This window comes from Oryzias latipes, chromosome 7 (genome assembly GCF_002234675.1).
Source record: "Oryzias latipes chromosome 7, ASM223467v1".
Classification (NCBI taxonomy): domain Eukaryota; kingdom Metazoa; phylum Chordata; class Actinopteri; order Beloniformes; family Adrianichthyidae; genus Oryzias; species Oryzias latipes.
In genome coordinates, this window is record NC_019865.2 from 9,064,725 (window position 1) to 9,076,863 (window position 12,139).

Here is a 12,139-nt window from a genome sequence, read left to right on the forward strand (position 1 = left end):
CAAACACAAAACTGTCTTGCTGAGCACACATACGTAACGGCGAAGAAGATATACGCCAAGTCGCGTCTACACTGCCGCGAAGAAATAAGACGAAGAAGATGCACTCACTGACGGACATTCTAAAATATCCCCGAAAATGCTCATGATACATTTTCTGCTCTTGTACCAGTCGATAAAACTATCTCGTAAAGGCGTCTTTTCCGGCGTCTTTCATCATTCAACAGAACAATAATTTCTTCATCTCTGGAACTGGAGCTACTGGTGCTTGAAATATTCACGTTTTCTTTGTATGATTCTGACAAGCGCGTAAATACTTGCTCTCTTCTTCTGAGTGAAAAGCGAGTTTAAGAAGCGTAAAGTTGCGCAGCGCCACCTTGTGTACAGGGGTATTTCTGTTTTACATTAAGCGCCATCTAATGTCAGGGAATGAATTTGCATGTTCACTCGGCTCATCGTCAGCAAAAATCGCTTGGGAGTGAACACAAAAAAACGTGTTGAAAAACGCTGGCGAATAACGATATCCGTCCCGGTGTGTACAGCCCTTTACTCTGCTTGGTCTGTAGCGTTTGCCTGAAGGCAACAGATCTTACAGAGAGTGTCCAGGGTGTGAAGCGTGAGGGTTTCCAGGGTGGGGAGAGGGCAGCCAACAATCTTTTGGGCTGTGATGACCCGCAGCTTTCCTTTGCGGCACTGAACATCTGCTGAACCAAGTACATATGCAGTATGTTAGTACACTTTCTACGGGGGCATGGTAAAAGGTCACCAGCAGTCCTTGGTTGATGTTATTCTTCCTGAGTAACCTCAGAAAATACAGTCTCTGCTGGGCTTTTTTCAGCAGCTCACTTGTGTTCATACTCTAGGTTAAAGCTCCCTTCCATGTTGACTCCCAGGAAGAGGAAGTCTGCCCCCCTCTCCACGCAGTCCCCGCTGATGAATAGTGGCAGTATGTCTGTCTTCTTCCTGTAGTCTATAATCTTTTCTTTGGTCTTGATGTGTTGAGGAGGAGATTGTTGGTTGGACACCGTATACCTCTGTAGGCCGATTCGTCCCCATCAGAGATGAGCCCCACCACTGTGGTGTCATCAGCGAACCTTACGATGGTGTTGCTGTGGTGGGCAGGTGTACAGTCATACGTGAACAGGGTGTAGAGCAGAGGACTCAGTACACAAGCCTGGAGGAAGCCGGTGCTGAGGCTAAGTGCAGTGGATGTATGTATGATGTCCCACTCTGACTGTCTGCGACCAGAGTGGAATCTGCTGATCTACAGCAGTTTCCAGATTGGCAGTCATATAACTTGTCGCTGTGACTTAGAAGCCACAATTGGCCGGCAAGTAACTTCCTACCCCGCTATGTTCTCCAGCATCCACTTTCAGACAAATTGTTTTCCTCGTCTGAGCTGGCATCTGGCTCAAAATTGTACACTTTGATGGCTCGAATATTGCTGCATGCACCAGTATTGTTAGGTTGGGGTTTCTTAGGGGCTATAAGCTAGTGGGAGAGAGTGTAAACAAAGGGTTGATGGCGAATGGAAGTGGGCTTACTCAGTTCCACCCACAACTCAGAGACAAATGTATAATAATTTCGAATAATCTCCTGTCTCTCTGTAGAAAATAACGCAGGTTTTCTGATTTGGGCTGAAAATTAAAAGACGACTGGAAATGTTTTTAAGATGACCAGAGTGGGACTTTCAAATCAACGATCAGAGTGGACCCGGAAGAACAAGGCTTTTGATCACTGGAAGCAATTTCATGCGTTACAGCTGGAGTTCACCCACTTTTCATTTCTCATCTCTCTTCAGTCACAAAGTGAATTTCATCCTAAAAACATTCACTCTCACAGATCACCCACATAAATCCGGGTTGAACGTCCTCTGATCAACAGTTCCAACCTCAACCCCACAGGACTGATTGATCTGTTCCTGTTGGGCTTTGAGTGAGTGATTAGTGCAACCATGCTTGCTGACTTTCTTTTTTTATCCGGTCTGGGGACCACCACAGGGAAACTCAGACTCGGGCCCCCTTGTAGCTGTAGAATGAAGGGTCTTGCCCTAAGGACCCACACTGGATAAAGCTCATCGCCCCCCCCCTCATCCTCGCAGCTGCTGCTAATATTCAACAACTGTTTCTTGACCAATGGGGGGAAGATTCCCCATTAAACCATGCACTCCATCATTTATTCAGTTTTTTTATGTTAAAAACATATTCCTCTATAAAAATTTCATTGAATTTATTTATTTTTTTACATTTAGGAGCCTTAAATTATCTATTTTTGTTTTTTTATGTTTTATGAAGCTGAATCCTGCTAAATAGCAACTTTCACGTTTGCACATTGTCATAAGCATTTGCATACAACCAAAAAATAAATAAAATAAAAAATTAGTATACAAGTACGAGATGGAGTCATGTACTTTAAGGAAATACACAGAAAGTTTTTTTAAACATTCAGGAACTTTCCAAAGAAAGTATTTTCTGATGTCTTATGACCAGAATGTCAAAAAGAAACTTAAAAATATTAGGAATTTTTGAGAATATTTGTTCTATTGTTGTTTTTCTGGCTCAAAGCAGGCACCAAGGCATGTGATATGGCTTTCAAAATCCTTTTCCAATGCACGTCTCTGCTTTAAATGTATCATTCCGTGATTTAACAACTAAGAAAATTATACTAATTAGTGAAAAGTCTCAGGGGGTGCCAACAGGTGTGGCAGTTTGTGGTTCTTCCACACTCTACTGAGTCTATAAATCTCCAAATCAAAAAATTACCTGTTTGTTTCTTCAGACAACAAGAATATCAGAAAAAGAACATCTGACGAACTTTCATAAACTCACCTCGGCTTTATATCCCACAAATTCATGTTAATTCAACATAGAATAAACAAATGTGCTTACCTTTATAAAAGGTTCTTGTCATATTGGGGATGGGAGATGATTTGCACTTATTATGAACCTTGATAACTATTTATTGTGCTTTATTGGTTTGTTGGTATGTCAGTAACAGTGGCAAGTGGTTTAGAAACCACTTAAAAGGGATCAAAGGAGAATGGAAGGAGTACATGTCTGAAATCTATGAGGACATCACGGCCAATATTCTTGTTTTTTTTTGTTTCATTATGATAGTATTGTTAAGTATGACTATTTAATATTTCTTGGTGTTGCTTCAGTTCTTTTAGACTCACAAGCATCCACAGCTGTTTTTCATTTGTGTTAATTGTCCTCAGCATACATAAGTGTCTGAGTTTTCATCTGCCTTGTTACCTTTTTGTTGCTCCCTAAAAGTTCATGGGGTTATGATGTTTAAGTTTGTTATTATGCCTGTAAGTATCTTTCACCACGCCTGGTCTCCTGTATTCTGGGTCCCACATCATCACTTCCTGACAGAAAATAACATTTAAAGTGAAAACAGTTTAGAACATCTATCCTGTCCCTGTTCTTGATCATAGTACTCCTGTTACTTTTTTGTTTTTGTCAAAATAAAATTATATATAAGATTTTGGTAGGCATCCTCACTGTCCATTTAAAAAAACAAAAACTTTAAAGCGTATTTTTAAAGCTAGGCTAATGACAGCATCAGACTTTCCTCTGCTGGTGTGCTTTTACTTTTATTTTATTTTTTTGCTTTAATCTTTCCCCTTTTTTATTTTGGCACACATTTATACTATTTTGCTTTCATTGTTTTAACTTTTTAGTTCAAGTTTAGAGCTCTTATGATGATGTTAAGGCGCCATGTAAATAAATTTGAATTGAAATTAATATTTTAGTATCACTCATTGACAACCATTTAAGAAACCCCTGAAGAGCAGGTGAAGTTAATGTGATCCACATGAGGGATGAAGAGTATTCTGCAAACTCCTCGCTAACTTCACTAAAATCAAAGCACTGACCCAGCATCAAGCAATAATTTTTCCTGCCTTAGATTATTTTTTTTAGTGGTTTTTATTCACACATTGCATGCCTTTTCAGCCTCTTTGCTAAAGAGTCTTACACTCATAAAACATTTGTCTTACACACTGATACACATTCAAAACTTGACTCAACTACATTTTAGCTAAAGCACTAATCATCCTAAGCTATTTTATTTAGATTTACCATCAGATACGTTTTTATTATTATTGTTGTGTTTTGCTATTGAAGTTATGCTTTAACAAAGGAAGGCTTTTTTTTTTTTTTTACTTAAGGTAGGGGGATGAGCTGCCTGTGTGTGAGCATGTGGGGGAGGTCTGAAAGGCCTGAAAATGCTGACAGGCTGGGTAAGCAGGGTGTGGTGGCACACTAACATGCTCTGTTTTAGTTTTCCTGCCAAGTCACATCATCAAATTGCCTTCTTTGTTCCTCCTAAATAATTCCTGAGATTGAACTGCCCCGGTGCGCTGAAGGGCTCAGTGTCTGCTGATCAAATCTGCCCGCATTCCAGAGGACATTTTGGACTTTCTATTGTCAATTCAATCATTTGTGATGATTTTAATTACATTCTGTGCAGACCTGTGAGAGGATTACAACCAACTATTGGCCCATAAGTGAGCATGACTCATGGATTTTATTAAATCTTGTTTGCCTGAGCGTATTAATTAGAGCGGCACATCAGCACCACATGGCGAATGAAGTTCATTCATGCTTATCTGACACACTTTTTATTGCGTCCTCACCCAGCAGTTGAGAGAAAGTCCCCGCGCTTGCAGGAAATGCGCTGAACCTCCATGCTTTGTTCCGCTGTCATTCTCCCTGAATCTCCCTGACTTTTATGAAAAATGAAGTTATTTGTTATGCATTATAAATAGCTGCTCCATGATTGGACGAGGCCAGATTCTCCTGCAAGCTCTTCCGTATAGCAACAGCCCCCTCCCAACTCTTCTTCCAGCCACTTCTTCCTGGAATCCCCCTTTTTTGTCTCTCCCCCTCCCACCCCCCTCTCACCCACCTCTTCCCCTTCAAACAGAAATCCAGACAGACCTCCATGTGGCTTCACCATCTACCCACAATGCAATAGGTTAGGCTACTGGGTTCTGATGTGACAGTTGTCAATGTAGGGGAGCTTCTTTCTCTTTTTCTCCTCTTCCTCCTCCTTTCCCCTGTAAGCTCTACTTTCCCCACCCCTTTTGCTGCCACTGCTGCGGCAGCATCTGGATGTTGTCGCCATGGCAACAAGAGTGGGCCTGACCCCACCTCCTCTCCCCTTCCCATCGCTCTCATCACACACTCTCCCTCCTGCTGCCCCTCCCGCTCCCCTTCTCTTTCTTCTGAGCTGTCTTTTTTGCCTCCCTGTGAGTGGCTGCGTTTCTTTCAATCTTGACCTGGATTTTGCTTCCGCCGCCATGTCTGCCCACCCCCGCCGCCTCCCCCGCCGCATGTGTGAAGGTGCTGATGAGGATGTGGAGAGATTGGCTGGTCCTGTTTCTGGGAACTTTATTTTTTCTCAAACTGTTTACATTCCCAACACTTATTTTACATCATCATTTTTGCATTTTTTAAATTTCTCTCCTGCTTTGCCCCTTTTTTCCTCTTGCTAATGCATTTTTTTCTCTCCGACACTATTTTTCATTACACACTGCCACATTCTTCTCAATGCTTTAACCACAATTTTTTTTCCATTCATTATTCATACCTTTTTATTTGGTTATTGTTGAATTTTTTTCTCTTTACACCCAGTGTCGTTCTCTCCTTTTCTCCCTACACGTTACCTTCATTTCCCCTTTTCCTTCCACATAACTAATGCCGTTCAGGTGAGAGTCCACTCCATCACTTTACTCCACAACAGACCCTCAGCATCTGTGCGACCCCCCCCTCTTCCCCTTTAACAACCTTCAGTACAAATCCTTTCCACCCCCTTTAGGCTGATTAAATGAACAGAGGTGCCAATTTGTGAGCACAGATTCTCTCTTTCTTTGGTAATTGTCAATGTGAAGCATGTAACTGGAAAACCATGGAATGTGATGTGCATTGCTGTGTGTCTTTTTTTCCTAAAACCTGAGGTGTTGCATCACTCTCTGCCTCATGCCTCAGCCATGAGTCAGAGCTGTCATTCAGTCAAACACAAGTTTCCTCTATTTAAAAAAAATGGTGGCTGCATGGTTTAACTAATTCAGGACTGGAGAAAAAAGAAAAAGAGAAATATTGCCAGAATTTGTTTCTAAATTTGAGTTATTTTTTATTTATTTAAAAATATCTTGTGAAAAAAGCAAGTTTTTTTTGTTTCATTTATCTGATAATTGTTTAACTTTACTTATAACCCTAATATTGTTTTTTTTGGCTCCATTACTTAAGTGCTGAGTGCTTTTGTGTTTTTATTACCTAGAAAGATTTGGAATAATGACATTTGAAATATAAAGAAGAATCATACCTCAAGTTCATCTAGTTTGAGACATGGGCAGAGGGAAGGTCAAGCAGCCGCATTATGACATCTGTTAGAACTGATTTCATAATGCAGCAGAGTTGTTGTTCTTCAGAAAGTAGCAGGCAGACACAACAAGACTGTCATTACTTTTCTTCTAGGCATAAAAAGGATGCTATTTCAGGTAATTCAGTGAGCCAGATGCACCTGTTGGTCGGCAGGGAAATACATCATCTGGGAGGCTGTTTGTGTGTCTGCGTGTGCGTTTAGATTCTTTTAAAGATGTGGACTGTGGCTCATAAAACATGTTAATTTTTGTGAGACTGAGGAAATATAAAACTGTATTTTTTTTATGTGGTGAGCATACTGATGTTTTCTCTCTCCACTCTTTTTTTTCTTTCTCTCATTCTGCATTGTTTTTCCCTCGTCCCATACCTCCACCTTTACTCCCAACCTTCACACCCTCCTGTGCTGTCTTTCATTGGTCTGAAAACCCTCGGACCCTTCCCCTGTCATCACAGTAGAGCTCGTGGACCAGCAGAGGGTGCTCAGAACAGGCTGCTTGGTGAGCGGCGTTCACACTCCACCCATCCGGCGTAACAGCAAGCTGGCCAGCCTTGGGCGACTCTTCAAGCCCTGGAAGTGGAGGAAAAAGAAAAATGAGAAACTCAAGCAGAGTTCTACAGGTACAGTGTTTGGTCTTATACCGGGGGGAAAGGGTTTAGGGTTCAGCATTCATGCTCTGGAGGCTACATTTCTCCTCATGTCTTCTAATGAATTAGGCTTGGGAGATTTTAGGTGAAGCAGTGTGTTTTTTGTAAGACAGTGGTCCCTTGTTTTTTTCAGGCTACAGACCAGTTTCATGTGAGAAAACATTTTCAAGGCTTAAGTGGGTGTCCTACTTATTTAATTATTTATTGAAGCCATCAGTTTTCCTGAACTTCTTAGGCTAAAGTTTATCTTCATCCTCTGTAAATATATCTGCAGCTGCCTTAAGCTTTATTTGTACTCTAGATTTCACATAGGAACCATTTAAAATGTGATAAAGATTTTAACTTAACCCCTTGATGCTTGAGTTTATTTGCAGCTCTAAGAAATCACTTATCTTTGCTTTCATGTAGATGCTAAATTAAGGTAATTGTGGAGCAGAAGTGGTTTGATGCATATTTGAAGGATTAACCTGTAAGTGTCAAAGTGGAAGAAAAGTTTGCCACAGTCTTCATTCAGCCTCATCTGACTTTTAAGGTGAGACAGATGAAAAAAACAAAAGAGAAAGAAATCAGAACCACTGTTGTAAGGAATAAAATGTACCTGACACAAATCTGGCAAATAAATATAATGCAGGAAATGACAAAAAAGTAGAAAGTACTTTTATTTGTTTTAGTTTTGAACATTACATTTACATTTTTTTAGGTATAAATTAAAAAAGTAAGATGCAATCAGTAGTTCTGTAAATGTATGTGTCACACGCAATGCAGTACAGTTTCCTTTTTTCATCTGAAATACAGTTTCATACGAGAGCAAAATGAATCATAAAGTAAAATTAACTGATGTGTAACTAGAACAAGTTGGCAAAAACATGAAATCCTGAATTTAAATGTCTACGTCGGCTCTGTTTCAGAGATTAAATTGTAGTTAAAAATGTCAGACTTGTTCAGATAAATGTGGAACTTTGTGCTAGGAAAGGACTTCTGTGTTGTCCTGTCCTTGCTATGGCAACATTACTGTGGGTTAGTGGGAAGCAACATTAAGGCTGCTGAACACAGGACTTTCTATATGTGATGCTCTATTAAAGAGCCACACTGAACCAAGGTGACTTACAGAGGGAAAGTCATTCAGTGAAACATTAATTGCATCATCGGTCTTTTGTAAATTCTCCTTCAAGGGGGCTGCGTTCAAATAGGTTGAACGGTTCTCATATAAACATCTTGTAGCCTCTAAGCGGAAGTTCATTTTCTAATGGGGAATTACTTATGAATCAATCAAGCAAGATTTTTTTTATAAGCCTTATCTTTTGACATGATTCAACCCTCTTTTTCTCCACTCTAAGATGTAGCATTGTCCAGTGGTCTCCTGTGCCATGACCCCAACTCTCCCACACAAGGCTGCTGCTCCGATGATTCCGTCTTGCTTGGAGGATTCGGGGGATCTTTGAATGCAAACCTTACTGTCAGCAGTGTTGAATACCTTGGTCCTGAGGAGGACCCCCCCCATTCTGGTAGGACAGTGGACTGTCACTTCATAGATTTATTTTTTATTTTTAATCAAAGAAAGCTATGTATAGTTCTTGATATATTCCTGTTGCCTTTGCTGAAGGAATTGGGATTGTGAAGCTTGATGACAGTTTATCTGAGTTATAGCCAAAGAAAAACTTCTTAATCTAAAACTGAACCGTGAGAGATTGCCTGTGAACTTTTACCTTTTTTACACATTTGTACTCTGCAGTCATGAGGGCTGGACTCATCTCATTGTTTAATCTTGAAACAAAAAATCAACCTTAAAATGAATTCGTTTTTTTTTTCTATAAAGTTCTCCAAAAAAAACATTTAACTTCAATTTCTAAAAAAAAAAGAAAGTTAGAGGATTAAGAATTGTTAGGATCAGAATTTATTGTTGGTCTTGTTTTCGGTAACTGTGAATTATTTTACAGTCTGATGTCTTCTTTGACATTGAATTAGTGCTGAAAGACTCTACTTACATCTACTTGATCCAACTCCATTACAAAGGAAAAACAGGATAAAAAACTCTGTATTACTGTATTTAAATAAAATATCTTGAACTGCTTTAGGTTACATTTATGAACAAAAAATCCTTTCCTTTTTTCCCTTAAAATCTTGCAAAAATAAAGATTGATGTGACTTCTAAAAGGTTTGTGATAATCACAGGTTTGTGGCATATTTTCAACAAATACCACTAGAGGGCAGCAAAGACAAATAAATCTGATTTTTCAGTCTGTTTTGAAGAGATGTGAAATCTTTTTATTTTACTTATTAAATACATTTTTGTAATATTTTACCACTACTGACTTGAATTATTTAACTATTATCCATAGTTAAAAATTACAGAATAAACTTTAAGTAATTTCAGCTGTAATATAGTATTTGCAAACATTGCAAGATGTTAACATTTCAAATATGCTTTATTTATCCTTCAGTAGCTGGCCCTCTTCAGAACTGTGAAAAGGTCGAGGAAGACGCAGCGTTACAGGATGAAGGAGCGGAAGAGGAAGGGCTTTCGTCTGGAGATCTACCTGAAGGTCTTCAGGACACAAGGGGACAGGTGGAGGAGAGACCAGAGGACGAGGTTCCTCCCAGGGCGTCTCCACCACAAGTACCGCCAAAACATTTACCCCAGTTGAGTTCTGGAGATGGTGAGTCTCTTTGGTCCACATGTGTGTAAACTGCTCTGCTTTCTCTGCACGTCCTTTAAATTTATACTCATAATAAAACACTTTGACAGTAGATTACATCTTTTACCATCATTTTGCTCAGTTATTTGACATTTAAATTTTTAAATGTCAAATCAATTTCAAATTACTACAAAGCCATTATTTATTACGATTATTAGAATTTTTCTTCATAGCCTGAGAGCCACAGTAGAAGCATAATGTGGCTCCAGAGCCTCAGGTTCTAAAGGGCCTATGTCATGTTTTTCTTAAGCCTTTCAGAGTAAACTTTATCCATTCATATAATAATATAGTACCTTTGTCACACAAAAGAACATTTTTTTTTAATGAAACAAATAACTTTCACGGCTTATTTTGCTACCCAGAAGCAAGACATGTTGATCTCTTAGGCAACGCCCTTCGCTCCACGTGGGTGCCGCCCATTTCATGACGTCATCCCCTCTGCAGCTTGTCTGCGTGTCACCCACAAAAACAAACATCTGAACTTTTGCAAAGATGGATGTGAATATTGTTCATATCAGATATAAATAATAAATAAATATATAAATAATAATAAAAGTATTTAGCCAAACCACACCTGCTCCGTGGAGAAATGTTTGTGTTAGCCTGGGGGCTGTTCTTCACTTTTCTACGTCACATTGTGAGAACCCGCTCGTTTCCATGGATTGGGAGGGGTTGGTGCTCGGCGCGCAGGTTTTTAGAGGAATACTCGGAAATGCATGAATGGATCAAAATACCGCTTTGGGGATTATTTTCATGAGGAATGAACATTATACACTTAAAAGCTCAAAAAATAGATTTTTCAAGATATGAGCCCTGTAACCCTTGTGCTATCTTAGATGACCCCACCCTTACATTGACGTGTTCTCCCTACTATGACAAAGGTGGATAAAGGTGGAAAGATTTCATGTAATCCATGGACACCAGTGGGTGGGTTCAGAGCACTGTCTAGTGGGTCTAGATGACCCAACTCCCAATGTTAAAATGCCTAGGATAGCACAAGGGTTAAGAAGAGGAGCATTCGGATGTGTTACTTGACCTTACTGAATGTTTCTTCTTTACGAACAGCAATAAAGTAATGTGGTCAGTCACAGATCCAAACCATCATCTTCTCACCCTCCCCTGTCAGATTCAGGGCCTGCGTCACTCCCCGCTCACCTGCCAAACTCCTACCTCCCCAAGGAACTTCCACCAAGGGCCCCGGAAAGCCTGTCTTCAATGACCCTGCCATTACGGAGGCCCCTGGCCAATACATCAGGGTCCCCCCATCTTGGCAGTTTGATTCTCCCTCCCATGCCCCCCAGCTGTATCATGGAAGAGCTGCAGAGGGCGTTCGCTTCAAAGAACCGACAGGAAAGGTAAGTCGTCCCAGCTGTTTGGAACCACATTTCCTTTAAGCTGCATTAGTGCTTTATAATAACAGACGTTATACACACTCAAAGCCGCTCAGCAAAAGGATCCATTAGTGACAAATTTAGACCCATCTTGCCTCATCTATGACCTCTTTAGAGTTTATATCTGCTTTACAGATGTAGGCTTTCAGATGTAGCTTCCTCGTTTTATCTCTTCTTAAAAACTAACAAAACAGAACAAGTTATGATTGCATTATGCTGCTCAGTGGAGATTTATACCTTAAACTGGACTAGTCCAGTTTTAAACTAGACTAGTCAAGTTTTAAACTGTCCGCGTTTTTCACAGACATACGCGTCCTTAAATCTTTTTCTTCCATCCAGTTACTTTCTAAAGAATTACTGGATGCCTCAAAAATAACTGACACTTTTTTCATTTTTACACAGACAAACGCCTCCAAATCTTAATTCCTATATTCATGTTTGCTGCAAAAATATGAAGTGTTATTGAAGCCAACTGTTCCTCGCTTTCTTGACACTCCGCTAATATTATTCCACCATTTGTCCTCCCGTCTGCGCCCCCTCAGTGTCCATGAAGGGTGTGAGCAGAGCTCCCCCCCGCGCCTGTGGTGCTCTGATGGCCGGCTGTCCCGCTCCTGCAGCTCAGAAAACCAGCACTCGTCTTCTTTTGGGGGCAGCTGCGTAGGAGGTGGAGGGTCCGACTGGCCCAAGAAGGAGGCGGAGGAGAACAAGGAGAACGTACGGCTGGACCAGTGCTTCTCCAACACCTCAGGCCTCCCCTTTGACCTGGACGGCTGGAACGAGTCCGTCATCTCCGGTGGGTTGTTCAACTTAAAAGGTTTTTTTAATTAAGGCGATACAGGCCCTTTCTAAAGAAATTAGAATATCATAGAAAAGTGCATTATTTTCCATAATGGTTCTGGTGCAATGAGCTGGTAAGGTGTATATATATCTCTCTGATTAGAATTTATGTACCAGATAATGATAATTCATGTAAAGAAAATGGTAAGGTAGAACAGGGGTGGGATTATATAAATTCACT

General features: G+C 40.3%; 1 protein-coding gene across 2 annotated transcripts in view; it reads left to right on the forward strand.

Annotated features, from left to right (window-relative positions):
• The window catches only part of LOC101158444 (phosphatase and actin regulator 3), a 41,868-nt gene that overhangs the window by 20,196 nt on the left and 9,533 nt on the right, over positions 1–12,139 (forward strand). Inside the window, exons 2-6 of one of the 2 annotated variants that reach the window (XM_023956515.1) lie at positions 6,843–7,007; positions 8,372–8,539; positions 9,479–9,691; positions 10,857–11,085; positions 11,664–11,914. In XM_023956515.1, coding sequence (XP_023812283.1) covers positions 6,843–7,007; positions 8,372–8,539; positions 9,479–9,691; positions 10,857–11,085; positions 11,664–11,914 — 1,026 coding nt within the window. Of the gene's footprint in view, positions 1–6,842; positions 7,008–8,371; positions 8,540–9,475; positions 9,692–10,856; positions 11,086–11,663; positions 11,915–12,139 lie in introns of both variants that reach the window. The other variant, XM_023956514.1, reaches the window with a different exon arrangement.